The following is a 27,195-nucleotide window of genomic DNA, read 5'->3' on the forward strand; positions in this document are numbered from 1 at the left end:
TGAGGGCAAGTGCCCACTTTATTAGCCAGCAGCTGGTCTGCAGGGCTCCCCAAGGCCCACCCTCACAGGTGGACAACAGAATGAACCTGTTACCCGCTCCCCTGTCCCTGGGACCCTGGGGCCAGTGGGGAAGAGGAGATACCAGGGGCAGGGGGACTGGCCTCACAGAGGCCTCGTAAATACAAGGGGGTCACTGGCAGAGATGCAAAGGGCAGCAGGGTCTTGGGGAAGGCGGCCTATCCAGGGCAGTTCACGTCATGCAGCCTCCTGTGTCGACGGGGGCCCCCGTTCGGCGTCTAGGCGGCACAGGGGACTGTCGTACACCATCTGCAGGTTCACCTTGTGGCCCACCAACTCCCGGATATTGTTGATGCCATATTTGATCATTGTCGGGCTTGGGAGGGGGGACATGACATGGTTTAACACAAGGTCAGGTCATGCTCTCTTCTGATCAGAACCTCTCTTACCACCTTCCTTGAGTAAAAGCCCAAGTCCTCCCTGGGGCTCAGAAGGCCCTGCTCAATCTGTCCTGTCACCTCCTCACCCTCATCTCCTCCCACTCTCCACCTTCACTCACTCATTCCCTCCAACCACACTGGCCTCCTTAGTGTTCTCCAAACACAGCAGGCCCGCTCCAGCCTCAGGGCCTTTGCACTGGCTATTCCCTCTGCCTGGAACGCCGTTCCCCAGATATCCTCACGGCTTACCAATTCACCCACCTTCAGTCTTTGCTCGGATGCCACCTCCTCTGAGAGGCCTTCCCTGACATCTCCTTAGCCTTCCCTGCTGTGTTTTCTCTGTAACACTGCTTTTGGACATACTTTAAGCTTTACTTGTTGAGTTATTTATCTCACTAATTATCATCCTCTTTGTTCCACTAGCACCCCTGGCTTCATGGAAGTAGAGGTGTGTATGTCATAATCACAGCACGGGACTCAGTACACAGCAGGTGCTCACTAAGGGTTTCTCGAATGAACGAATGGATGGGGCTGGAAGTCTGCAGGCCCCCACGCCTGGCAAGCCACCTGAGTAAGGCAGCCAACACCCTAAGTGGTTTGGGTACTCACCGCTCAAGGGAGAGGCCCCAGGCAATGACTGACACGTTCTCGGGGAGCCCCATGGGCAGCAGCATCTCAGGGCGGAAGATCCCGGAGTTTCCAACCTCCACCCACTTCTTCAGGCCTGTGAAGGCAGGAGAAGGATGGGGCGGCTTGTGTGGGTGATACTGGGCCTGGCAGTTAGCTCGGGAGGTGGGGTGTGGGCTTGGCAGTGACAGGGACCTGGGCTGAGCCGTGGGCAGCCTGAGACCTCCCTCCCTGTCCCAGTACAGGGTTCCACCCTGACCTTGGTGGTAGCTGAACACTTCCATGCTGGGCTCAGTGTAGGGGTTGTAGGTCGGCTTGAAACGCAGCTGGGTGATACCTGGGTGGGGAGGCAGCCAAACAGAGTGGTGGGGCGGGGGGGGGGCAAAGGGGGAAGGTCAGGCTGACGACCAAGGCATCCTCCTGCTTGCCCACCCCAGCCCGCCTGCTCACCCAGCTTGGTGAAAAACTCCCGCAGGACGCCCATGAGGTGGCCTAACGTGAGGCCGTGGTCAGCCACGACGCCCTCGATCTGGTGGAACTCGGCCAGGTGCGTGGCATCCAGGGTCTCATTCCGGAACACACGGTCAATGGAGAAGTATTTGGCCGCCGTGAAGGGCTTCTGGAGGTGAGAGGCAGGCCAGGCCCGGGCATGGGTGAGAAGGTCAGGATGACAGCCCTGCCCCCTCCAACGCTGCCCAAGCCCTGCCACACCTTCTGGGCCAGGCGGTAGAGGGCGCGGGCGCTGGCCGACGTGGTGTGGGTGCGCAGTAGGTTTTTCCGAGCCTCGTCCAGTTTCCAGTTGTACTTGTACCTTCAGAGGGACATACAGGAAGTCCATGAAGCAGCTCTCGGCCCCCAACCTCTTTCCCCCGACACCCCTGGGTGTCCTGCCCAGGACCCAAAGTCCTGGGTCCTGCCTTACCCCTGTGAGCCGTAGCCGCCCTGAGAGTGGGTCCGCTTGACGCGATGGACGTAGTCCATTGGGAGCTGCTGGGCCTGGGCTGGATCTGGGCAGGACAGAGCAACATCTGGTCAGTCAAGGAGCATTTCTCAGGCTTCCCTGGTGGCGCAGTGGTTAAGAATCTGCCTGCCAATGCAGGGGACACAGGTTCGAGCCCTGGTCTGGGAAGATCCCACATGCCGCGGAGCAACTAGGCCCGTGAGCCACAAGTACTGAGCCTGCGCGTCTGGAGCCTGTGGTCCGCAACGGGAGAGGCCGCGACAATGAGAGGCCCGCGCACCGCGATGAGGAGTGGCCCCCGCTCGCCACAACTGGAGAAAGCCCTCGCACAGAAACGAGGACCCAACACAGCCAAAAATAAATAAATAAATAACTTAGCATTTACGTGAAATATAAAACCCTTTAAATGTTGAATGGGTCCTCAGATAATTAAAAAAAAAAAAAAAAAAAAAGGTGCATTTCTCAAATAGCCACCGCACTGAAAACAGATAGTGACACAGGCAGCTCCCTCCCCCACCCTCCACAGCTGCCAGAGGGTACCTGGGAACACCTGAGTCAGTCACAACTCTCCTCTGCCCACAACCTTCCGTGGTCCCATTTCCTTTTTTTTTTTGGCCATGCTGCACAGCTTGCAGGGCTTAGTTCCCCAACCAGGGATTGAACCTGCGCCCTAGGCAGTGAAAGCGCAGAGTCCTAACCACTGGACTGCCAGGGAATTCTCTCCTCCCACTCCTAACTGATCACTTCCTCCAGCCACAGGGCTTCCCTGCTGATCTGTAAGCACACCAGGCATCTGTCAGCCTCAGGGCCTTTGCACTGGCCATTCCCTTTGCCTGGAACTTTCCTTCCCCAGGCACAGCTCCCTCCCTGACCTCCTTCCATCTTTCCTTAAGCAGGCTTCATTTTATTTTATTATTATTATTTAAAAAAATATTTTATTTATCTTGTTTATTTGGTTGCATCGGGTCTTGGTTGCAGCAGGCATGCTCCTTAGTTGCAGCAGGTGTGCTCCTTAGTTGTGGCTCGCCAGCTCCTTAGTTGCAGCATGCGAACTCTTAGTTGCGGCACGCACACGGGATCTAGTTCCCTCACCAGGGACCGAACCCAGGCCCGCTGCATTGGGAGCACGGAGACTTTTTTTTTAAAATTAATTTATTTTTGGCTGCATTGTGTCTTCATTGCTGTGCATGGGTTTTCTCTAGCTGCGGCGAGCGGGGGCTACTCTTCGTTGCGGTGCGCGGGCTTCTCATTGCGGTGGCTTCTCTTGCTGTGGAGCACGGGCTCTAGGTGCACGGGCTTCAGTAGTTGTGGCATGCAGGCTCAGTAGTTGTGGCTTGCAGGCTCTACAGTGCAGGCTCAGTAGTTGCGGCGCAAGGGCTTAGTTGCTCAGCCGCATGTGGGATCTTCCCGGACCAGGGATTGAACCCGTGTCCCCTGCGGTGGCAGGCGGAATCTTAACCACTGCGCCACCAGGGAAGTCCCAAGCAGCCTTTGTTTAATTAATTAATTTATTTTTAAATAAATTTATTTATTTTATTTATTTTTGGCTGCATTGGGTCTTCATTGCTGTGCGCGGGCTTTCTCTAGTTGCGGCGAGCAGGGGCTACTCTTCGTTGCAGTGCGCAGGCTTCTCATTGCGGTGGCTTCTCTTGTTGCGGAGCATGGGCTCTCGGCACGCGGGCTTCAGTAGTTGTGGCTCGTGGGCTCTAGAGCGCAGGCTTAGTAGTCGTGGCGCACGGGCTTAGTAGCTCCGCGGCATGTGGGATCTTCCTGGACCAAGGCTCGAACCCGTGTCCCCTGCGTTGGCAGGCAGATTCTTAACCACTGTGCCACCAGGGAAGCCCACAGCCTTTATTTTAAATTGACAGCATGCTCCCCCACCAACATAATGTCAATTCCCCCATCTCATTTACTGCCATCTTGCATCGCCGTGTTTACAGCTTACTCAGAATTAAATGCATATCTCGCCCAACCAGGATATGCGGGTCTCATCAGGGCAAGGATTTGTGTCTCATTCATGGCTGTGACCCAGGTGTTTCACAGAGACTTTGGCACACAGGAGCTCAGTCATTGGTGCAGACTCTATGCTGCACGAATGTGCAAGTTCTTGTGATTCCCTTCCAGAGACACAATTTTAGTGCACGTGAAAAGCCTGACATCATATCCCAGCTCCACCGCCTATAAGCTGTGACCCTGGGCAAGTGATGTCCCCTCTCTGAGACCTAATTTCCTCACTTGCAAAACAGGGCTAACAGTCTACTTCCTATAGTTGATGGAAAGACAGCTAAGTTTTATATATATTTTTTTCTTTTTCTTTTTTTTGGCCACACTATGTGGCATGTGGAACTTCCCTGACAAGGGATCAAACCTGCGCCCCCCCTGCAGCGGAAGCGGAGAGTCCTAACCACTGGACCACCAGGGAAGTCCCACGGCTCAGCAAGTTTTGGGTGCTGAAATGATGACAATGGCGCTGTTGCTCCTGGCCAGGTAACAGGCACCCAACAGCCTCATCTGCCCTGCTGGTGGGGGAAACAACAACCATTTTGGAAAGTCATTCAATTTCAGAGAGTACTAAGGACTGTGGAAGAAAGAAAGAACTGGGAAGCAATGTTGAAGACTAGCAGTGAGGAGCTTTTAGAACTTGGGGGGACAAGGGCATGTCAGGGTGGCCTCTCTGAGGTGACATGTGAGCAGAGGCTTCATGCCAGAGCCTGCCATGAAGACCTGGGAGAAGACGGTTCTCGGCAGAAGCCACAGCACGGGCAAAGGCCCTGAGGTGGGCAGGAGGGGAGGTGGAAGAAGATCACAGAAGTTGATGATAGCGGCTCACACAGGTTTGTCGGCCACACTGAGGAGGATGGAGTTTATCCTGTAAAATGGTACGCCACCCCTAAAGGCTCTGCCCAGACCTGGCACCTCTGATGGCGCGGCGGGGCCCACCCACCTCGCAGGAAGAAGGTGTCATGCTGGTCCCGTGCTGGGTGCTGCTGGGGCTGGAAGAGTGCGTCAAAGTTCCAGAAGGAGCTCTCAATGTAATTGTCGGTCGGCATCTCGGTGAACCTGGTGGGAGACACAGCCTGACTGCCCTGCCTGTGCCCAGCAGCTGGGCTGGCCCCACCCCCAGCCCGTGCTTACCCCATCTCCAGGAAGATCTGCCGGAACTGGGTGCGGACCTTGAGCAGGGGGTGCAGGTGGCCGCTGTCAGGGAGGACGCCATGGGCCGAGAAATTGTAGGGCTTGAAGGGCCGGTCCCGCCAGGAGCCACTATGGGGGGATGAACGGTACATGGGTGTGGTGGGGGCTGCCTACCACACCCCCATCAGCCCCCAACTCTGGGGCTACCCCCTACCTGGAGATCATCTCTGGGCTCAGCTCTGTTTCCTGCTTGGAGATGCTGGTGCTAAAGGCACTGCCTTTGCTCACCCAGTAGGTCTTCAGGGTCCTGAGGCCAGAGGACAACGCTGTTACCTCCTCCAAGCGGTTTCCCTTGACCTCCCATCTGATGCTGACCCCAAAGTCACCCACCAAGTCACTCTGCTGTATTTTCTTCCTGATACTTACCATCTCCGGAATCCTCTTAGCTGGCCCCAACCTACATCCCTATGTTCATGCAGTTACTCATTCCACAAACATTTACTGAGAACCTACTGTGTACCAGGGCCTATTCAAGGCACTAAGCATATAGCTGGGAGTGATAATAACAGGTCAAGTTTAGAGAGTTTATTCCATACTAGGCTCTGTTCCATAAAATCACCCCATAATCCTGTGTGAAAAGGAACCATTTTACACCTGTGTAAAAAGAAGCCTGGAAAGATCAGGTGACTTGGTCAAGGTCACACAGCTAGCATATGGCAGGGCTGGGACTTGAATCAGGCAGCCCCGCTCCAGTCTGCCTTTTTTTTTTTGGCCACGCCATGCACATGGGATCTTAGTTCCCCAACCAGGGATCGAACCCAGGCCTCCTGCGGTGGAAGCTCAGAGTCCTAACCACTGGACCACCAGGGAATTCCCAGTTTGCGTTCTTATAACTGCTAGGCCACTGCTACGTCTGCTCAAAGGGGTCGTCAGCTCTGTGAGGGCAGAGCCCCCAGCAGGTCCCAGCAGTCATAAACTTTCAGACAGTGCTTAGGACTGTAAAGGAAGCAAACAGGGCACAAGGGATGGAGACCAGGAGTGAGGAACTTTTATGGAATTCGAAGGGAGGAAAGGGTGTCAGGGTGGCCTCTCTAAGGGGACACGTGGGCAGAGGTTTGATGTCAGAACGTGCTTTGAAGAAGAGCAGGAAGATCTTTCCCGGCAGAAGGCACAGCAGAGGCAAAGGCCCTGACGTGGCACGAGCCTGGCGTGTGTGCTCGACAACCACAGTGTGAAGGGAGGCTGGGAGGAGACTGATGGCACCCTGGCCCAGTGTGGGCAGAATGGCTCCCCTTCTGCTCCAGGGCCATGCAGGTGTGACAGGTGTGAGCCTGGGGGGTGGCACCCACTCACACTTCAGTCAGCAGCTTCCTCTTCCTGAGCTCGCTCCTCTCCTTCTCTCCCAGCTTCTCGGCCCGTCCACCCTGGACCAGCTGGAGCCGCCGCTGCACCTCATCTTCCACGCTATCCACCTGCCACAGCGATGGGTGTGAGGGGCTGTGAGGGCAGGGGGCCCCCCTGTCCGACCACCTGTCCAACCACCGCCCGGCAGGGACTCACCACTCTGAACACCCGGGGCCCGTCAGCAGCACTCTTGTCCACTCGGATCCACTTGTTGGACATGGCCTTGCTGAAGCCCACCTTGCCACTGGGCAGTCGCTGTGGGAGCAAGGCTGCAGTGAGGGGGGCACAAGGGTCGCCCTCATCCCAACACCTCCCTAGGCCCTGCCCACTCAGACTCCTACCATGAGCTCGCTCTGGGGCAGGCCCTCTGGGGGGACGCTGCGAAACACCCGGGCCTCATGGCTGCCCTCCCGGGCAATCTCCTCGCCCTCAGCGGTAAGCTCCCAGCGCTTGGTGGAGCGCAGCTCAGCCTCGATTATCTGTAGGAAAACAGGGGGACATGGGCAGGAACAGCGTTCAGATCCAGGCACCCCCTTGCCGCAGCACTGGGGATGCGGGTCAAAGAACAGCCTGTGATGTCAACTTTGCCTCTCAGCTGTACCACTTCCCAGCGGAGTGATCTCGCCTTGTTGAGCCTCAGTAGATCTTTTGTGACACGGGAAAAATGACAAAAATGATTCACACCTCCCAGGGTCAGGTAAAGTACTGAGGGTATTACCTGCCTGGCAAAGAACAAATCCTATCACTTTTGAACCTGGGAAAGATTTTTTTAAAGTCTCAGGTGAAATGATTTGTTTCCACACTTACATGCATCTCAGTGTAGCCAGATGTCACAGAAGAACCCAGGCTGTCCACATTACACACAGGAACCCTAGGCTCCCCTTTCATTCTAATTCCTAGCTCTGTTCCTCTCTTGTCGTGCGACCTTGGGAAAGTTGCTTAACGTCCCTGAGCAAATTTTCTTATCCATGAGAGAAGAGTGTGGTGGCCTCTACCTCAGAGAGTTGTTCTGAGTAACTAGGAAGGATGCAGAGCGCTTAGTATGCAGCAAATGCTGCATAAATATAACTACTACTACATTAATATCATCGTCATCATCCTTACAATGAACCACATTAAACTGCCACTACTTAACCCTCAGTAGCCTACACAAATGTCACTTTCACATCAATCAAGGTACTGTCATCCCATACACCATAGTTTCAATCCCTTTCTGCACTGACGACCTCAGGCTTCAAATCCAGGTTTGCCTGTTCCTTCTAGTGTCACTGATCAAGATTCTGACCAGTGCTTAGAAGTTGTCACATCTGCAATATGGGGATAATAACAGCGCCGTCTACTGAAGGTCACATCAAAGATTGGATGAGGAATAAATCTGAGGCCAGAGCAGGGCACATCATGTAAGTTTGATGTTTTCAGCTATGTTTTCTGAGTCCTAGCCTCATGGATCCAGCCTGCTGGGTAACCCACGGGTCTGTCAGCATCCTCCCACTCTGGCTCCATCACCCTTCCCTTGTCCAAGCCAGAAGGCTGGGCTTCATCCGAGCTACCCCTACCTTTCCATGAACCTTATTTCATTCCTTCACCTGAATCCCTTCTCCATTCCAGCTGCCTCCCTACAGCCAGGGACCATACCCTGTAGTTTGGGGATGTGCCAGCCTCTGCCATTGTCCCCTTGCCTCCAGTCCTGCCCGCACCAATCCTTCCCAAGAGTGATGTAGGCAGTACGCACATCTCATTGGCTCTAGCTCCTGCCACGGCCCCCCCAGTACCCCTGCGAGATAAAGACCTGCAAGGCCTCGCAAAATCTGGCTCTGCTGGGTCTCTCTCACCACTTGTGCCACCCCCCTACCCCACTGATCCTTAACGTGCCATGGCTTTTCTACTCAATGCAGAAACCCGACTCAGCTGTCATCTCCTTGGGGATGCTCTCCCTGATCCTCAAGGCTGGGTCTGCTATCACCTCTGAGTTCCCCGTGCTTCCTCCATCACTCCGGTCACTTGAGTATATCCATTATACCGCAGCCTGCGTGAAGGCAGCGACTGCGTCTTTCTCGTCCACCATTCTCCTCTCCACCCCCTCAACACTGATCATGCCTCAATGGACGTTTACTGCATGAGGAACATCCGTACGCCGGGGCCCTCACTCGTTCCTGACTCCCCGCCTGCGCACCCTGGGCGGGACACATACAATTACTCCTAACCAGGCCTGAGATAATGTGGCCTGGAGGCAGAGCCCTCCTGGCAAGGGAACCGCAGGTGCGAAAGCGAGGAGGCCCGGCATCACCGGCCCAGCTCACCTCACCCAGCGCCTGCAGGCTCTTCACGGCGCCCACCACGGTCTGGTGCTCTACGCCCAGCTCGGCCGCCAGTTCTGCGCTGTCCAGGCCGCCATCGGCCGCCTCCAGCCGCTGAAGCACCACCTCTGCCACCGGACCATCTGCCATGACTGCTCCCAGAGCGCTCGGCGTGTGCCTGCCGGCGCTCACAACAACCGGAACCGGAACCGGAATCGGCGCCGGGGGGCGTGCAACGTCATCTTGAGTGTGGCAGACTATGTTGCAGGGGTCGGGGTGCCGCCATCTTGAGCGTGTCACTTGAACTTAAGAGGGGGTTAGGCACCCAGTACTGGCTGGACTGGTGGTTTCTGGTTGACCAGAGAACTCAAATCAATGCCATCAAAGACAGACTCACAGCATTGTTTTAAGCTTCACCCAGCCCCACCAGCAGGGGCTGTGTGACCTTGTACTTCCGCCTCTCTGGGCCTCAGACAAGTCCTCCCTTAGGGATTCTTTCTTACCCGACAGGAGGGCTGTAGGTGGTGGACTCCAGACATAGTCATGCTGCTGATGTCAACTACTTTTATTTTTTTTATTATCATTTTAAGAATTATTTATTTGGTTGCACTGGGTCTTAAGTTGCAGCTCTCCAGCTCCTTGGTTGCAGCACATGGGCTCCTTAGTTGCGGCATGCATGTGGCATCTAGTTCCCTGGCCAGGGATCGAACCCAGGCCCCCTGCATTGGGAGCACGGAGTCCTAACCACTGCACCACCAGGGAAGTCCCTGATGTCAACTACTTTCAAATTTTCAAAGGGAGGCTGGGTAGGGACCAACCCTATTATAGAGGGGAGAGGGACTCAATAATAGTTATATTCAAGGTTGCAGCTAACCTGTATGGACGTTCTCCCCTGTGCCCAGCCCAGTGCTAAGTGCTTCAGGTGTCTTACTTCATTTTCCCCAAAACTGTATGATGTAGATACTGATATAATCTACATTTCACAGATGTGAAAACTGAGGCTTGGAGGGTGGTATGCCTTGCCCAAGGTTCTGCAAGGAGCTGGTGGAGAGTGTCAGAAATTATAAACACTCCAGAGCCTGACCCCTCCTCCCCATACCCCTGCTCTGAGAAGACCAATGTCAGGGAAATAATTTGTAGTATAGATCAGTGCTGTCCTATAGAAATATAATTCAAGATACTGGGAATTCCCTGGTGGTCCAGTGGTTAGGACTCCACTATTCCACTGCAGGGGGCACGGGTTTGATCCCTGGTCAGCATGCCGCAGCTTGGCCAAGACAAAACAAAACAAGAAATATATTTTGAGATAGAAATGTAATTTTACACATTTTAGTAGCAACGTTAAAAACAAAAGGGGTGAAATTAATTTGAAGAATTTATAGAAACTAAAATGTCCACATTATCATTTCAACACTTAATATAAAGCTACTAGTGAAATATTTTACATTAGTTTTTCACACTAAGTCTTCAAATTCTGCTGTGTATTTTCCACTTACAGCTTAGTTCAGAGCAGCTACATTTCAAAAGCCAATAATCACATGTGGCCAGTGGAGACTACATGAGACAGCACAAGTAGATTCTAATCCCAGATCTGCCATTTTTGTCCCTCAGCCAAATCACTTAATCTTTCTGTGCCTCAGTTTCCTCGCTTGGATGGAAATGATATGAGCCCAGGTTACTATGAGAATTAAGTGAAATAGTACCCACACATGTATGCAATACTTGCTGGTACTAAATTGAGTGTGGACTCTGTGTTAGGTGCTGTTCTAAGCACCTACTCATTTAGCCATCACAACTGTTATTTGAGCCTGGTAAATGCGGTTACTAATATCCCCCAATGCTGGACCTACAGTGAGGTCCTGATAAAAATTCAGAATGCATCCCTCAAAGTCTCTTCTTAGCTTCAAAGCACTTTCCCCATTTTTGCTTATTTAGTTCCAGCAAGAGTCCTTCTTTCCTTGCTTCTGTCACACGCCAAGTAGGTTTTAAGCCTGTTCTGTGCCCGGTGCTGCAGGAGACACTGTGGGGTGGGGGGGGTGGGGGAATGGTGAGGTGAACAAGACAGGCACAGCGTCTACCCTCTGGCAGGAAGCACCTAGCCCATGTGTCCCTGACACATGGTAGAAGGGAGGGAAGGCGGGGGGAAGGTCAGTGGAAGGCCTAGAGTGGTCATCCCAGACTTGGGGGGTCCTCGTGGGGGAGGACCAGGTTGGGCAATACTGGATACTGTCTTGGGGAAGGGGCAGAACCCCAACTTCTCCAAGACTCCTCATTCCTCTCTTTTCTGAGTCCCCACCACTAGAGGGGAAGCACCCCCTCCCCACCCTTTTGCCAGGATCCCCCCCTTCAGCAGTTTACTTCCACTTCCCAGGTCCAGAGCCAATTTGCTCAGAGTTTGGGAAAGCCCCAGCTCTCCTTCCTCCTTCGTGCAGCCTAGGGGCAGGGAGCTGGTGTGTCACTTTCAGTCATGTGCCTCTGGCTTCAGAAGAAGGCTCTAGTCTCAGGGGTCCTGGCCACCTCCCTTAGACCTTATCGTCCCCACCATCTGTCCCATTTTTTCCCTCCCCAACGGAACCCCCTGCCCTCTCATCTTTAGCCGTTTAATTGCAAAAGCAGGCCGTTTGTGGGAGACCACAAGGCAGTGACCCCTTTCATTTACCGGCTGAGGAGGGGATGGGGGGGTAAAGGACAGGCTGCAATAAGGCGAACAACCGTAGGAGACCCAGCCTATAGTCACAACTTCGAGCCGTTCAGGGCTTCCTTCCCTCTGTCCCAGACATCCCTAAAAGCTTTGAAAGCATTTCTGCCGGCCAGCAGCTGGCCGGGGTCGCTCCTCTTGGCCTTTCAGGAGCTCCTGTGCCTTCAAAGAGGCTAAATGCCTTGCCCCAGCTCACACAGCAGCAGTCCGACAGGCTGCCAGGGAACTAGGGGCCGTATGGAGGAGAGAGCCGGCACTCCCCCCGCAGACCTGCACGCCTCTGGCGCTGGGGTGAAGCGAAGCCCCAGGGCTCGATGCCCTCTGCCCCATCCTGGCGGGGCGGGGGGCGGGAGTTAAGAGAGAGAGAGAAAAAGATGGAGAGAGAGAGGGTCGGAGTGGTGGGGTTACCCAAATTCAGGGTAGAAAAGGCTAGGAAAACCTTGCCTACCCATCCCTGTAGAGGGGATAAGCGGATTCGATGCTGGAGCAGGGCCCTAGGTTTAAGCGGCGGCACCTGCACTCGCGCGGATTCTTTAAACGCCTAGATCTCTAGCGCTGCTAGCGGGCGAGGGCGGGGTTGGGCCGAGGTCTGGTCACATGACCTGGCCTGAGGTGCTCGAGGCCCCCACTCCACCGGTGGGCGTCCCCCACAACGCGTGGTCGACCTTCATTGGCCAGTGGTGTAGCCAATAGAAATCGGCCATCTGGGAACCCAGCGTTCCGAGGCACAGCTTAACTTGCTGAGCCCAGAAGGGTCCAATGGAAAGGCAGAGCTGTGGCCACAGACCAATGATAAGGTGGGGGAGGAGGGCCAAGAGACCGGACCAGGTTGGGTTGAGAGGCGGCCGGGTATAAAATCGCACGGCTGGCGGCGCTGTCCGTCCCTACTGCAGAGCTACTGCTGGAAGAGCGACTTAAAGGGCCCGCGCGCCGCCGCCCCCTCGGCCCGCCATGCTGCTACCTGTGCTGGTGCTGCTCGGCCTTCTTGGCCTGGCCGCCGCTGAACCCGTCGTTTACTTCAAGGAGCAGTTTCTGGACGGAGGTAACGGCTAGTCCCGCCTCGAGGCCGTCCTAACGACGCGGCTGGCCCCGCAGCCCATATCTGCGTGTCGCCTGTAATTACTGCTCAGAGGACCAACATAGTGGCCTTCAGGGACGAGAGCCGCAGGCGATCTTTCCTTCTGCGTCCCTGGGGAGCGGGGAGGGCGCGGCGGCCTTCCGCGGCGGGACTTAGGGTTCGCCCGAGGATCTTTTAAGCCACCAGAGATGTCAAACTAGAGGTTGGGGTGGGGACAGTCGGGGGGAGGGGGAATCTCCTTCCTTGCCCCCAGCAGTTTGTAGCTCCTGGTAAATGTTTGGTGGGGGGTGATCAGCACCGCTACGCTGACCAGCCCCTTTGGTCCCCTAGATGGGTGGACCGAGCGCTGGATCGAATCCAAACACAAACCGGATTTTGGTAAATTCGTTCTCAGTTCCGGCAAGTTCTACGGTGACCAGGAGAAAGATAAAGGTAAGAGCCTAGGGGTGGGTGCTCAGATCCAGGAGGACTTCCTGGAGGAAGCCCTAGTTACCACACAGTTTGGGTATCCCTAGAAGTAGAACAGGTGGAGGAAGGGAGAGTCGTCTGTATTTCCCATCCTAAGGGTCTCCCGGGGATTTTGCTGAGCCGTGATCTGACTACCGTTCCTTGCTAGGGCTGCAGACAAGCCAGGATGCCCGGTTTTACGCTCTGTCTGCCAGATTCGAGCCCTTCAACAATAAGGGTCATACACTGGTGGTGCAGTTCACCGTGAAACACGAACAGAACATCGACTGTGGGGGCGGCTACGTGAAGCTATTTCCAGATCGTCTGGACCAGACAGACATGCATGGAGACTCTGAATACAACATCATGTTTGGTGAGGGGGCCCCACCCTGATGCTGACCTCTGATTAGTTAGAGGGAGTTTGAAACTCCATGAGTTCTTTATAGCCCATGAAAAGTGGTCTTAAGATCATAGAAAACACTTAAATGTTTAGACATTTCTTTGGAGGGGAAGTTGAGAGAATAGTTATAGTTAGTAGCAACTTTCCGCATTGTTATCGTTGATTTAAGACTGCTAATTCGAGCTCTTTTATAAGGTAGGCATTTCCTAATTCTGCAAGTAAAGATACTGAGTTCTAGAGCACTGATTTTTTTTTTTTTTTAAATCCCCAACCACAGTCCCTTAGAGATATCTGAATTTTGTCTTTTCACCTTGACAGACCTGAGTTTAAGAACCAAGTTTTCTTTTTGTAAATGGGTGGGGAGGGGTTCATAATGATGGACAGTCTCTAGCTCTGACCGGATCTGCTTCTCATCAAGGCCCGGACATCTGTGGCCCTGGCACCAAGAAGGTTCATGTCATCTTCAACTACAAGGGCAAGAACGTGCTAATCAACAAGGATATCCGTTGCAAGGTGTGCTCTGGGGGTGGTGACAAATGGCTGTCAGGGAAGGCTCAGAGGCCAGCCTGGTGGGCGGGGCACTGATCTCCCACTCTCTTCAGGACGATGAATTCACACACCTGTACACGCTGATTGTGCGGCCTGATAATACCTATGAGGTAAAGATTGACAACAGCCAGGTGGAGTCAGGCTCCTTGGAGGACGATTGGGATTTCTTGCCTCCCAAGAAGATAAAGGATCCTGATGCTGTAAAGCCTGAAGACTGGGACGAGCGAGCCAAGGTTGATGACCCTACAGACTCCAAGCCTGAGGTTGGTTCTTGGGCAGGGGCTCCCCACCATGGAGGGTGTGGAGGACAGCTGGGCCAACTCTGACCTCCTAATGTACCTTCAGGACTGGGACAAGCCTGAGCACATTCCTGACCCCGATGCTAAGAAGCCCGAGGACTGGGATGAAGAGATGGACGGAGAGTGGGAACCACCAGTGATTCAGAACCCAGAGTACAAGGTGAGCCTGGGGCTCTGAGCAGGGCGGTGCACAGTGGGGAACGCACTGATCTCCACTCACCCACCAGTGCACTTCTTCTGCAGGGTGAGTGGAAGCCCCGGCAGATTGACAACCCAGATTACAAGGGCATTTGGATCCACCCAGAGATCGACAACCCTGAGTATTCCCCTGATAGCAACATCTACGCCTATGAAAACTTTGCTGTACTGGGCTTGGATCTATGGCAGGTGAGACACGGAGGGAAGAGAAGGATCCCAGGACCTCAGGTGCTCAGGGTCAACCCAGGAGGAAAGGGACAAAGGAGTTCTGACTCCAAAATGGTGCTTTTTTTTTTTTTTTTTTTTTAAAGAAATTCCTGGTTTGTCTTTATGGCGTTCTTACAACACCCACTTTGAAGTTGTACTTACTAACTTCTTGGTACTTTTTCAAGTATCTACGGGAACCAACTCATTTAATTGCCCCCAACAACCTGGAAGGTGGTTAGATAATCCCATTAGAAAATTAGGTTCACAGGGACTGAATTTTTGTCTGTTTTGTTCACCGATGTACCTTCTGCACCTAGAATGGTGCCTGGCACGTCGTAGGTACTAGAGAAATATTTAAAGAAGGGAGTGAGACCCCTTTTTACAGGTGAAGAAACTGAGGTGCAGAGAGGTAAAGTCACCAGACCGAGGTCATGTAGGCAGGAAATGGCAGAGCTGGGGTTTGAACCCAGGCAGCCTGTTTTTTAACTGTAACATCAAACTGTACCATTGTGTAGTGGTTATGGGAATATGGGCAGGAGACCTTTTCGAGGCCAAGGCCAACAGGTTATATCCCCTCTGACCACCTTTCCGACCACCCGTCTACTCCCCGGCCCCATACAGGTCAAGTCTGGCACCATCTTTGACAACTTCCTCATCACCAACGACGAAGCATATGCTGAGGAGTTTGGCAACGAGACGTGGGGTGTTACGAAGGTGGGACCAGGGTCCAGTCTTGGGCTTGGGGGTGGGCAGGGCTGTCAAGGGAGTCCGGGCCCTGAGGTGTGTGGTTTGCACACAGGCAGCAGAAAAACAAATGAAGGACAAGCAAGACGAAGAGCAGAGGCTAAAGGAGGAGGAGGAGGAGAAGAAGCGCAAGGAAGAGGAGGAGGCAGACAAGGAAGATGAGGAGGACAAGGAGGAGGATGAGGAGGATGAGGATGAGAAAGAGGAAGAGGAGGAGGAAGACACTGCCGCCGGCCAGGCCAAGGATGAGCTGTAGGGGCCACGCCGCCGCCTCCAGGGCTGGACTGAGGCCTGAGTGCTCCTGCCGCAGAGCCGGCCGCGCCAAATAATGTCTCTATGAGACTGGAGAACTTTCATTTTTTTCCAGGCGGGTTCCAATTTGGGGTGGATTTTGTTTTTGTTCTCCCCCTCCCTTTTTTTTTTTTTTTTTAAGTTTTTTTTTTTTTTTTTTTTTTAAACTGGTGTTTTGCCTCTGATTCTCTTTCAGCCCTTACCCCTGGCCTTCCATCTTTCTTGATTTGACATCTTTGCTTTCTGCTGTCCCCTTATCTCCCCAGATCCCTTAGTTCCCCTCCAACTTGGGGACTCAGGGTGGGGTGTGGTGTGGAGGAGAAGCCCCAGGCCCAAGATTCCATCTGCTCTCCTTCCTGGATCCCACAGGGGGGTAGGAGAAGAGGGTGGCATCACCAGCCTTCCAGCACTGAGAAAGTATGGGGCTCCTAAGCCCTGAGCTCTGACCTCCCTCTCTCCTTTCTCCCCTGCCCCCAGGACTGGGCCAGTTCCGAGTGGGGCAGCGGGTTCTAGCTCGGCTCATACTGAGAATGTAAGAACTACAAATGCAATTTCTATTAAATTAAGTTTTGTGTCTTCCTCCTGTGTTTCCTTTTGGGGTAGGTGACTCTTAAGTGGGGCTCATTTTGCAGCCACTACAAGTGTTGGTTGAATGTCCCGTAAGGTTACAGGGGCCCTTGTTTATCCCCAGAACCCCAAACAGGTGGGAAAGAGTATTCTAAGTGCCATTACAAATACTCCACTTATTAACTCATTGAGTCGTTGCATCAAACTGGTGAGTTTCGGTTCTAGTACCAGTTGTGTTTGATGAGGAGACTGAGATTTAGTAAGAGGTGGGGTTTGAACCCACACCTTAGCCACCAACTTATACCAACTGTTTTACACTGCACCGCATATGTACGTCTTACCTGTTAAGGAGCAAGACTACACAGCTATTGGACAGTTTTAAACACATTTTCTTAATATTAGCCAGTGTCAAAAGCTATTAATTCTCTTTATAGTCAAGGAAGTAGGTTCAGAAATGGTATCTAGCTTGTCCAGTGGTCTTCAGTGGCCAAGTCAGGATTTGAACCTCTTGAAGGGAAAGAGGGGGGCACCAAGGGATGGTGCAAAAGTGGCAGAGGAGAGTGTGGACCCCTAGGGTTGGCCTAGGCCCACCTCTGTTGGGGTCCTCAAGGCTGCCACTTACGTCCAGTGGGTGGTTGGGAACTGATGTCCCTTGTTGCCAGAGGTAAGAATCCCTCAGCCAAGTCTGGCCTATTCTTGTGGAAGCTTCTTAGCTCAGGGCATGCAGTGAAGGGAGAAGCAGCAGGACCTGGTAACAGTTGGGTAATGAGTGAGGTGTGGCAGGCGACTGCCTGGTGTCCTACTTGGATGGGAATGTTGAGAAGAGCAGGTTAGGAGGCAGGTAATGGTCAGTTCAGGATTGGGGGAGAGAGTCCACCCACTAACTGGAAGATAAGACCATCACCTCCATCCTGTCTGCCAAAGCACCCTCTTCAGCTTTGGCCAACCAACTGTTCGATTCCTTGTTCCTTGGATAGGCCTCCTTTGAGCTTCCTGTGTCCTGTGTCCTAGCGCCACCCTTCTGGGAAGCCTCCAGGATTGGCATATCCAGGGAAAGTTTAAGGAGATAATTTTGTATTCAGTGTAGGGAAGCCTTGAAAGTTACATCTTCCTTAAAAACTTTGGGGTCAGACTGGGGGTAGCTGGGTGAACAAAGTGATCAGGGAAGGAGCCAGCAGAGAGGTGGGGAGACCCAGGAGCTAGAACTGTTAGATTCATTCCAAAAATCCAGCTCTTCCCTCAGGAATGGATGGGGCCACAAAATGGCCTCGTGTCCCCAGTTCCTTGGCCAAACGTGTTTACAGAGTTTTCGTTTAATTGTTGATGACCTTTCAAGTATCCTTTGTAGTTCTTTCAGGGCTTGACAGGCTTCCTGTCAGGGTAGCCAGACCAGAATAAAACTCATTTGGAACGAGCAAAAAAACACGAACATTTTATGTAAGAAATAAAAGTATAACAAGTACATGAAGAGTTTGTTCAACGTCAACAAATAAATGACACTCGTGGGCTTGAAACTGGGGACGTCGGAGCCATTTTGTGGCCGCATGACGTCACCGCTAACGGGCATGGCGTCACTCGCAGGAAGCCACGTGACGGTTGAGCGAGAAGCCCCCCCACCCCCGGAGCAGAGTTTAGTCTGCGCATGCCTGGCTCGAGGCCGCTCTCGTGTGCATGCTCACGAAGGCAAAGGGGGCGCGCTCAGGACACGTGCTGCGGTGGTCGGCGCGCGCACCGCCTGCCCCGGAAGCGGTCGGCTTACGGCGCGGCTGGGCGCTAAGATGGCGGCGGCGTGAGTTGCATGTCGTGTGAGGATCCCGGGGCCGCCGCGTCGCTCGGGCCCCACCATGGCCGTCACGATCACGCTCAAAACGCTGCAGCAGCAGACCTTCAAGATCCGCATGGAACCTGATGAGACGGTGCGAGCCAGGCCGGAGCCCGGGAGCGGGAGCGACGGGTGCCGGGGATGGGGTGGGGGCGGGGAGGCCGGGAACCTGACAAGAGAGGCGGGGAAGACGGCGCGGAGCCGGGCCGTGCCCATTCTCCTTACGGGCCTGACTTTCCCAGATACCCTGATGGTCCCCGGCTCAGCCCCTGGTGGCTCGGGCGGAGCTCTTGGATCTCTCTCCAGGCGAGGCTCCACCCCCGGGGCGCCCGCCAGGCCCCGGGTCCAATGTCAGTGTCTTCGCGGGGCGCGGGAGCCGCGGGCTCGGATTACCGGCCGGCCTGCTCTGGGATGGGTCCTCCGAGTTTCCAGCTTTGTAGGCTTCTCCTCGGGACGTTGGTGGCCGAATCTGGGAGTAGTGACCAGGAGATGCCGGGTGATGACAGCAACGACGATAATAATAAACGGTCTTGACTTTCAGTGGTCCGTGTTTGTTCTTCACCAGTCGCTGAGCGTTTTTGTGTTATCTTACTAAATCTGCGAAGTAGGCTTGTCATTTGGGGACTCTGAGTCTCCCCACTTTACAGATGCGGAAACTTGGATTAAAGAACTTTGGTATAGTTGCATATGCACAAAGCAAGTCATGGCAGAGCGGTTTCAACTCGGAATTGCCTAAAGTGAGAGCCCATGGGCTAAACATGATGCTGTCCTTTTAGCTAAAAAGAGACTTAGGACCTAACAAACATATGTACTTGGCACTTTTTGCACAATTTCCCCCACGAGGGAGACATTGAAGTTCACTTTTTGTAGAAAAGGAAACAGACTCAGATTTTTTGACCAGCCTAACTTTTTGATTTGGGGCAAGTTGGTTAATCTCTCTGTACTTCTGTTTTTCTCAAATATAAAATGAGGCCAATGGTAACTTTCACTCAGTTATTATGAGGTTTTAAACTTGTGACCCGTGTACATTTACAATAGCGGTGTCAACTTAGGATTCTCTTAGTAAAGATGACTCTCAGCAGCATGGAGTGAGGAATGGTCCTATCTCCCGTTTATTTTGATTTGCGTTTCATCATGTTTACATCATCTGAAATATGTGTTTCTTCTTCTCCCAAATAAATGTCATCTCTATGAGAACAGGGACTTGTGTTGAGTTTTGTTCTCTGCTGTATCGTCACTGTCTAAAACTGCTCCTGGCACATAACAGGTGTTCAGCAAATATTCTGTTGAATGGTGGGATGGTCTATCTAGTATGCTTGATTATGAAGCTTAGCTTCTCATCCATCAGGGCTTGCAGCCTGCCCCCAAACTAGAAGGGAAGAGAGAATCTCGGGGTTTGCAGTGACTGTCTACCCCTTCCTCCAGGTGAAGGTGCTGAAGGAGAAGATAGAAGCTGAGAAGGGTCGTGATGCTTTCCCCGTGGCTGGACAGAAACTCATCTATGCTGGCAAGATCCTGAGCGATGATGTCCCCATCAAGGACTATCACATCGATGAGAAGAACTTTGTGGTCGTCATGGTGACCAAGGTGGGTGACGTATGCTGGTTGGGAGGGTGGGTGGATTAGCTGGGGAGCTGGCAAAGAGCATGTGTGCCCAAGAGAGATTAGCCATGAACAGGGTGGGGCTGAGATGTGGAAGGATGTTGGGGCTAGATAGAGTTACTGATGCCTGCTCCCTTTTTCTGGGTGTCACAGGCCAAAACTAGCCCAGGCACCTCAGTACCCCCAGAGGCTTCACCCACTGCTGCCCCGGAGTCTTCCACATCCTTCCCATCGGCCCCTGCCTCAGGCATGTCCAATCCCCCACCTACCGCCAAAGAGGACAAGAGCCCATCGGAGGAATCAGCCCCCACGACGTCCCCGGAGTCTGTGTCCGGGTAAGGCAGGGAGCAGCAGCCCCAGATTGGGCCCTGTCTTTCCGGCACATTTCAGCGCCCACATTCGTGGTTCCACACACCTTGGGGGAGGGCAAGCCACCAGAAGCCAGGGTCCGATTTCTCTCTCTTGAATTTGCAGCTCTGTTCCCTCTTCAGGTAGCAGCGGGCGAGAGGAAGACGCGGCCTCCACGCTAGGTGGGTGGGTGGTCCCCAGAGCGAAAATGACTGGGTGCCCCAGCCATCAGCTGGGCCTTGTGTGGGTGTGGGAGGGCCTGGGAGCTGTCCTTCCCTCTCCTTGGTGACCCGCCTTTTGCCGCTCCCTCCACAGTGACTGGCTCTGAGTACGAGACGATGCTGACGGAGATCATGTCCATGGGCTACGAGCGGGAGCGGGTCGTGGCTGCCCTGAGGGCCAGCTACAACAATCCCCACCGGGCCGTGGAGTATCTACTCACGGTGAGGTGCGGCTGCTGCCGCCTGGGGAGTCCTCAAGGGAGCATGCAGGCTTCGGTGCCCTGATGGCTGGTCAAAATCTGCCCCCAAAAGCCTTTGGGTTATGGTTCTAGCCAGGAAAGACCTCCTGCAGGAGCCTGGACATGAGCGATGGGGTGGACCTGTGGAGGGCAGAGCAGAGGCTTCACGTGTCTCCCGCCAGGGCTGAGTATGCAGGAAGGAGGCAGTGGGCAGTCTGTGCTTTGAACTAAATAGGACCCCTGACAGGGAATTCCTGGGAGCCCCGAGCCGGAACACGGTTCTGTCCAGGAGAGCCAAGTACCCGAGCAGCCGGCCACAGAAGCAGGTGAGTGGATTGGGAGGTGTGCATGTGGGGTGTCTGCTGTCAAGGCACCTGACTCATCCCAACCCCCCATACTTCAGGGAGGCCAGGGTGGTGTCTGACGGCACCCTTTCCTCCTGCCAGCAGGAGAGAACCCCTTGGAATTCCTGCGGGATCAGCCCCAGTTCCAGAACATGCGGCAGGTGATTCAGCAGAACCCGGCGCTGCTGCCAGCCCTGCTCCAGCAGCTGGGCCAGGAGAACCCCCAGCTTTTACAGGTACAGGCCTGGGGGCAGAGGGAGTCAGTGCAGGTACCATCTCTCTTCTCCTGGGGGGTACCACAGCCCCAGAGGGTGAGCCTGGCCCAGCGTGGTATGTAGGCATCTATGCTTGGAAAGCAGGACTAACGACAGCCTTCTGCTGTTCCGTGCGACCTAATGACCTACGTGGTTTCATGTAATGCTCTCAACCACTCTATAAGGTGTGGGCGCTACTGTCATCTCCACTCCATGGAGGAAGATGCCAGAGGCTTGGAGCAGCCTGGCAACTGGTGGAGTGTGTGTCTGCCTCCAGTCTCTGGATCCTGTGCTCTGGCTCCACTCCGCGTTTAGCTGTTGCTTCCTGAATGTCCGTAGGGTTGTATGGCAGCACCCAGGACTGCTGTGCCCTAGTTGGTTTTGGGACCACCGTGCTCAGCAAGGCTCTATCCTGTCCTTGAAGGTTCCTAGGCAGAGGGGCAGTGGCCCCTGGGTGTGACAGGGTCTTCTGGGTCCTCTGTGAAAGCCTGCCTCTCCTGCTTCAGGCGTCTGCTGCTTCTACCCCCGACTTTTCAGTCTCCTGTGCTGACTCCTGCTCACCTCCAGATGTTGGAGGGCCTGGGCTGCGCATCTCCATTTATCTGCAGTCAACCCTGGGGCTTTCAGTCTGTGGCGACCCTTAAATCCATGTGACCAGTCTGGACCCTCTGGATGCCATGCTCTCCCGTGACTGACTTGATACCTCCATGAAAATGCTTTCTAGATATCCAAGACCAGAACAGATCCTCCCAGCCCTCCCTAACCCCGCAGGGACCAACCTGGGGTTGCTTGAGCCCCAGGCACTGGGGGCCTGCTGGGGTTGTCCCTCACCTGTCCTCTTTGCTCTACTTCCAGAACATCTCGCTCAGCCCAGCCCTGCACTCCACCTCTGTGGCTGCCACCTCATCTTCTCCCAGGTCCCCTGGCGGCCACCACCCAGTTCTCTGCATCTGCACAGCCCCCACGGTCCATTCTCCACTAGGAGCCAGATTCCTGAAAACGCACTTTTTCCTTTGATGTGTAAATTTTCAGATGTACATAAAAATAGAGAGAGGCATATTAGAACCCCCAGATACGCAACACCCAGATGAGTTAATCTTTTTAAAAGGTACACGGATGTCTTTCCCTATTTAATCCTCACCACCGTGGTGTCCCATTGCACTAGAAGGCACGAGAAGAAAGCATATCTGGTCCCTGCCTCTCTGATCTTCTGCTTCCTCCTTCCCTTCCTTGTTTACTGTTTTGCCACATGGATCTTTTGCTTTTGGAATTTTCCAAATGAACCCCATCCCTGGGCCTTTACACTTGATGTTTGCTCTACGTGGAGGGAAGCTTCCTTCCCCATTCCGTAGTTCACAGGGCCCTCTCTCCTGGCCTAAAGTGTCTTTCCCAGCCCAAGATCTACCCTAATGTATGTCACGCCCAGTATTTACATTGTAAGTAACTGTCAACTTGCTTGTCTACGGCCTGTCTCTCCACCCTGGAACATCAGCTCCTCTAGGACAGGGCCCATGTCCACCGTGTGGCTGTTTGGCCAGAATAGACACCCTCTAAATATTTGCTGAGTGAATGAAAGAAAAAGCAAGGACTGTGACAGGGACCTGGGGAAGGGGGGGGACAAGGGCTGTGGGTCACCATCACTTCCTCTGTCTCCCACAGCAAATCAGCCGGCACCAGGAGCAGTTCATCCAGATGTTGAACGAGCCCCCTGGGGAGCTGGCAGACATCTCGGACGTGGAGGGTGAGGTGGGTGCAATAGGCGAGGAGGCCCCACAGATGAACTACATCCAGGTGACACCGCAGGAAAAAGAGGCTATAGAGAGGGTAAGAGATCTGGCTGAGAGGGATGACCTCATGGGTGGGCAGGGCCCCTACCTCTTGCTCATACCTGCCCGTCTTCCCGCAGTTGAAGGCCCTGGGCTTCCCAGAGAGCCTGGTGATCCAGGCCTACTTCGCTTGTGAAAAAAACGAGAACTTGGCTGCCAACTTCCTCCTGAGTCAGAACTTTGATGACGAGTGATGCCGGGAGGCCAGGCCGCCCACCGCTCCCTCCTCCCCACCCCCAACTCCACAAAAGTTTTATAAAAGAAAAAAATATATATATATTCATGTTTATTTAAGAAGTGGAAAAAAAAATCAAAAACTAATAAAAACCAAAACACTCCACCCCAACTTCCCACTCTCCTGAAGTGGCCCCGCATTCCCATCTTGGCCTGAGAAGACCTGGGCCAGACAGCTGTCCTCCCATCCCCCACCCGAGCCCAGCCTGCTCCAAGGAGCTGGCAGGACTGGAGGTGACAGATGGGCCCCTCTTGGCCTCTGTCCCAGCTCCCTGCAGCCAGATGGAGAGGCGGCTGCTTGCTTCCCCATCCCCCAAAGAGCCCCTGAGAGCTCCCCCGCCCTCTTGCAGGGTGAGGGGAAGCTGGAGCTCCAAACTTTGATCCTCCATTGGAGCGGCCCAAATCTTTCCATCTGGGGTGAGCACTCAGAGGCCCAAGACCCCTCCATGGTCTGGCCTTGGCCTCCATCCTGCATCCTTCTGCTGGGGGGCGAGGAGGTCTGGTTTGTCTTGCCTGGGTAAGGGGAAACATCAGAGTCATTCTGGAGGTCAAGGCCACCCCCCACCGCAGAACAGAACCGTGTCTCTGATAAAGGTTTTGAAGTGAATAAAGTTTTAAAAGCCAGTCCTGTGGTTTGTGCCTGCTGGGGCTTCCCACTCCAGCTTTATGGGTCTGGGGCTAGTTGGGCACAGGAGATGCGGGAATGCCGTGGAGGGGCAGAGGGGTCTGTCAGCCTCTGCAGACTGTGGCTCCCAGTGTCTCCACTCCCCCTCCCCCAAGCTGTCTCACTCCCAGGCAATGGGCCCCAGCCCTGGCTCAGCCTTGGAAGGGCTGCTTCTCCCTGCCCCCCACCATCATCACCACAGTCTGTTTTGGCTACACTTCCCCCCTGGTAATTGGCTAATTACTGGAGATTAATGTTGGTAAACAGAAGCCTTCTTCTCCTCTGCCATCTGCTCCTCCATTATTTCCCCACTGCATCCCCCTTTCACTCCCCCTGAAGCCCCAGAGTTAGTCGGCATGGCCTAGAGTCCCTAAGTGAGCAGAGTCAGGGAAGGGTGGGGATTCCCTGGCGCCAGGTGCTGGGGAAAGAACCAGGGTGCCCAGGGAGGGGTGTGATAAGAGAGGATGCAGAGCTCTTCAGGGGTGGGGCTGTCAGGCAGCAGGTTTTATTGGGAAAGAACACCACTCAGGAGCTGGGTGTCGCAGAGTCTGCTGGGTCCTGGGCTGCAGCAGCGGCCATCGCGGCAGCTCGTGCCTCCTTCTTCTTTCTTTGTTTCTCCTCTTTGAGGCGCTTGCGATGCTGCTTCTCCAAGTCCTGCAGCAGCTCCTGGAAGCGGGCACTCCTCGGGTCCACGTGGTATCCCAGGCGCTCCTGGGCCTCAGCCTGCAGCCGAGCCCTCCGCTCCTTGTCCGCTCGCTCCTTCTCCCTGCGCTCCTGCTGCTGCCGCTGCCAGGTCTCAATCATCTGTGGCATCTTGGCCATGCGCTCTTCAATGAGCTGCTCCCTGCAGGGGAAAGAGAGTGGTCAGTGAGGGCAGCCAGAGCAGTACCCATCCACCCATACCCCGCCCCCAAGCCTTTGCCCACATCCTGCATCTCCCAACTCCCCCACGTCTCAAGATGAAAGACTGGGAAGACTTATGGTGGCCATTAAAACTGTGAAGAAAAATTCTTGACAAGTGAAGAGAGGCGGGAGAGAGAAACCAACATGTGTAGCCTTGAGCATGAGAGAACCAAGCCCCAGTAATTCCTAGGAGCAGACCCCAAGTCAACGCAACATTTCCCTGAGCTGTCTACTGAACGTCGCGTGTTATGCCAGCTATTCCCACAGCTCACTCCTCCATCCTACAGACATCACTGAGCAACCGCTGCATGCCAGGCCTACTTCGAGGCACAGAAGTGAAGGCAAGAAATGGATTGGACCTTTCCCTCCAAGCCTGTGAGTTTGTAGGTGTGAGTCGCTGTCCCATTTTAAGAATTAGAAACATGAAACTGAAAGCCCTATGGCAGGGGTTAGCCAGCTGGGATAACTGGGGTCATCAGAGAGGTGTTCACATCCTAACTCCACCGTTCACTGCCTAAGTGACTGGACAAGTGACTTCACCTTCCTAGGCCTCAGTGTCCTACCTCTAAAATAAGGGTGGTTCCCTCTTCCTCTTGGAGCTGCCGTGAGGACAAGAACAATAAACACCAGGAACACACCTGCCTGCCTTTGGCTGCCCCCTCCCTTCAGTAAGTGGCACAATCAATGTCCCTGGTCTTGCCTCCATTCTACTCCAAATCCTTCAGACCTGCCTCCAAGTCTGACCTCTGCCCTTGATTCCATGCCCCATCACCTCCCACTCTTCCCCAGCTACACTAATGTCCAGGCTGTTCCTCAAAGCACATTCCTACCTCAGGGCCTTTGCACCAGCTGTTCCCGCTTCCCATGACTACCACTGATCATTCAGGTTTCTGCTTAAACATTTAAACGTCAAATTCTCAGAGAGGCCTGAGGCCTACCAAACCGAAGTCCCCCTCAGGCATGCATTCTCCACCCAATTTTATCTTCCTAATGGCTCTCTGTCACCACCTGAAATTATCTTTTTGCTCCCTGCTGTGCCCTCAGCAGGGGGGACAAGGCCTTGCGCACAGTAGGCGCTCAGTAAAGATTTGTTGATGAAAGACTAAATGTAACTGTTATTCAGAAGTCTGTTTTGTATCTAGGTGAGGATTCACGTAAATACTGCATGCAAACCCCGCGATAAAATGCCCGATGGACTAAGTACTGCTGTTGGGACACAGTTCACCCGCGGCCCGCAGCCCCGCGCCTGCCCGACCGCACGCACGCACCTGGCTCGTAGCTTCTGCTCCTCGGCCAACTGCTGCACCCGCAGCGACTCCTGCATGGCCGCCAGGCTCGGGTACCATTCGCGCTCCTCAGCCTCCAGCTCGTGCAGCTGTTTCCGCGAAGGCCACAGAGAACCGGCGGCCACACCGGAGGCGGCGCCGTGCCGCCCGAACTGCTTAGCTGCGTAGCGCGGCCCCAGCTGCCAGGGCGGGGTCAGTGGGTCATCCGGGTCGGGCCACCAGGGCCCCTTTGAGCGGCGCGGGGGCGGAGGCGCTCGGTAGGCGCGGGAGCCCGGGCCTAGGGTCATCGCCAACCCGAGCAGGCTGCGCGCCTGCCTTACGGGCGCAGCCATATTGGCCGTACGGGGTCCTCGCGCGCTGGCCGGGCTGGCCAAGGCGCTGCCTGCGCGTGAGGTTTGCTGAAGCCCCGGAGGAGGCCGGTAACTTCCCTACCGCCTCTGTTCCGGGCAGGGAAGAGAAGAGGGGAGTAATATTTTTTTTTACACATCTTCAAGTGTAATTTTAAATTTTATTGTAGCAGTTAATTTATTAAAGTCGTATTTAAAATTTAATTTTATATTTTAAAAATAGCAATTACTTTCTATGTTAAAATTTAAATGTTTAACATTTAAAATCATTTAAATATTTAAACATTCAAATGTCATTTCAATTTTAAGTTCAATCTACGTAGTACTTTATATTTTAATTTAAATATTTTAAATCTATTCAAAATATTTAAATTTTATAAACATTTAGATATTGTTCATAACATTATTTTATGCTTTTTAATTTGATCTTAGTATCTTTGTTAAAATTTTAATTTTCAATAATTATTTAAAGCTTTACTTAACATTTATTTTAAATATTTACATTTCTGTTTAAAACATTTAAATCTGAATGTAGCTATTGTTTAAGATATTTATGTAGAAATTTTATTTTAAATTCTATTGTAAATAGTTACTTTATGCCTTTTAATTTAATTTTTTTATATTTTAAAACGTTTAAAACGTTTGATCGTGGTGTAGAAATTAAATACTATTTTTAAAAAAGGATTTCCACCTTGAAAAGGAAGGAAATTCTGACCCATGCTACAGCATGGATGAACTTTGAAAG

The 27,195-nt window shown here is 53.5% G+C and overlaps 4 protein-coding genes across 5 annotated transcripts; 2 read left to right on the top strand and 2 right to left on the bottom strand.

The window, feature by feature from the left end:
* On the bottom strand, positions 1-9,075 carry FARSA (phenylalanyl-tRNA synthetase subunit alpha). The gene is made up of 13 exons (XM_068536857.1): positions 8,886-9,075; positions 6,927-7,064; positions 6,742-6,840; positions 6,535-6,653; positions 5,396-5,488; positions 5,182-5,310; positions 4,991-5,106; positions 2,008-2,092; positions 1,797-1,896; positions 1,536-1,704; positions 1,345-1,422; positions 1,068-1,182; positions 1-394 (listed from the first exon to the last, which is right to left on the bottom strand). Exons 1-13 carry the CDS (start codon positions 9,030-9,032, stop codon positions 256-258), a joined length of 1,527 nt encoding a protein of 508 aa, XP_068392958.1. The 5' UTR covers positions 9,033-9,075; the 3' UTR covers positions 1-255.
* A 3,375-nt stretch (positions 9,076-12,450) lies between these two features.
* CALR (calreticulin) lies at positions 12,451-16,372 on the top strand. Its single transcript, XM_068536858.1, has 9 exons — positions 12,451-12,622; positions 12,989-13,090; positions 13,275-13,478; positions 13,924-14,018; positions 14,108-14,317; positions 14,400-14,513; positions 14,597-14,740; positions 15,380-15,472; positions 15,558-16,372. Exons 1-9 carry the CDS (start codon positions 12,532-12,534, stop codon positions 15,756-15,758), a joined length of 1,254 nt encoding a protein of 417 aa, XP_068392959.1. The 5' UTR covers positions 12,451-12,531; the 3' UTR covers positions 15,759-16,372.
* Positions 16,373-18,061: 1,689 nt separating this feature from the next.
* On the top strand, positions 18,062-23,874 carry RAD23A (RAD23 homolog A, nucleotide excision repair protein). 2 transcript variants are annotated; one of them, XM_068536859.1, is made up of 9 exons: positions 18,062-18,276; positions 19,608-19,769; positions 19,938-20,119; positions 20,259-20,314; positions 20,448-20,575; positions 20,840-20,918; positions 21,039-21,172; positions 22,850-23,014; positions 23,097-23,874. In XM_068536859.1, exons 1-9 carry the CDS (start codon positions 18,205-18,207, stop codon positions 23,208-23,210), a joined length of 1,092 nt encoding a protein of 363 aa, XP_068392960.1. In that variant the 5' UTR covers positions 18,062-18,204; the 3' UTR covers positions 23,211-23,874. The 2 variants fall into 2 exon arrangements, with proteins under 2 accessions (XP_068392960.1, XP_068392961.1); XM_068536860.1 differs by having other exon boundaries at positions 18,063-18,276; positions 21,042-21,172.
* A 515-nt stretch (positions 23,875-24,389) lies between these two features.
* On the bottom strand, positions 24,390-26,473 carry GADD45GIP1 (GADD45G interacting protein 1). The gene is made up of 2 exons (XM_068536861.1): positions 26,086-26,473; positions 24,390-24,758 (listed from the first exon to the last, which is right to left on the bottom strand). The coding sequence occupies exons 1-2, from the start codon at positions 26,433-26,435 to the stop codon at positions 24,440-24,442; spliced, it is 669 nt and encodes a 222-aa protein (XP_068392962.1). The 5' UTR covers positions 26,436-26,473; the 3' UTR covers positions 24,390-24,439.
* Between the last annotated feature and the right edge of the window lie 722 nt (positions 26,474-27,195).

This window comes from Eschrichtius robustus, chromosome 2 (assembly GCF_028021215.1).
Source record: "Eschrichtius robustus isolate mEscRob2 chromosome 2, mEscRob2.pri, whole genome shotgun sequence".
Taxonomy (NCBI): Eukaryota; Metazoa; Chordata; class Mammalia; order Artiodactyla; family Eschrichtiidae; genus Eschrichtius; species Eschrichtius robustus.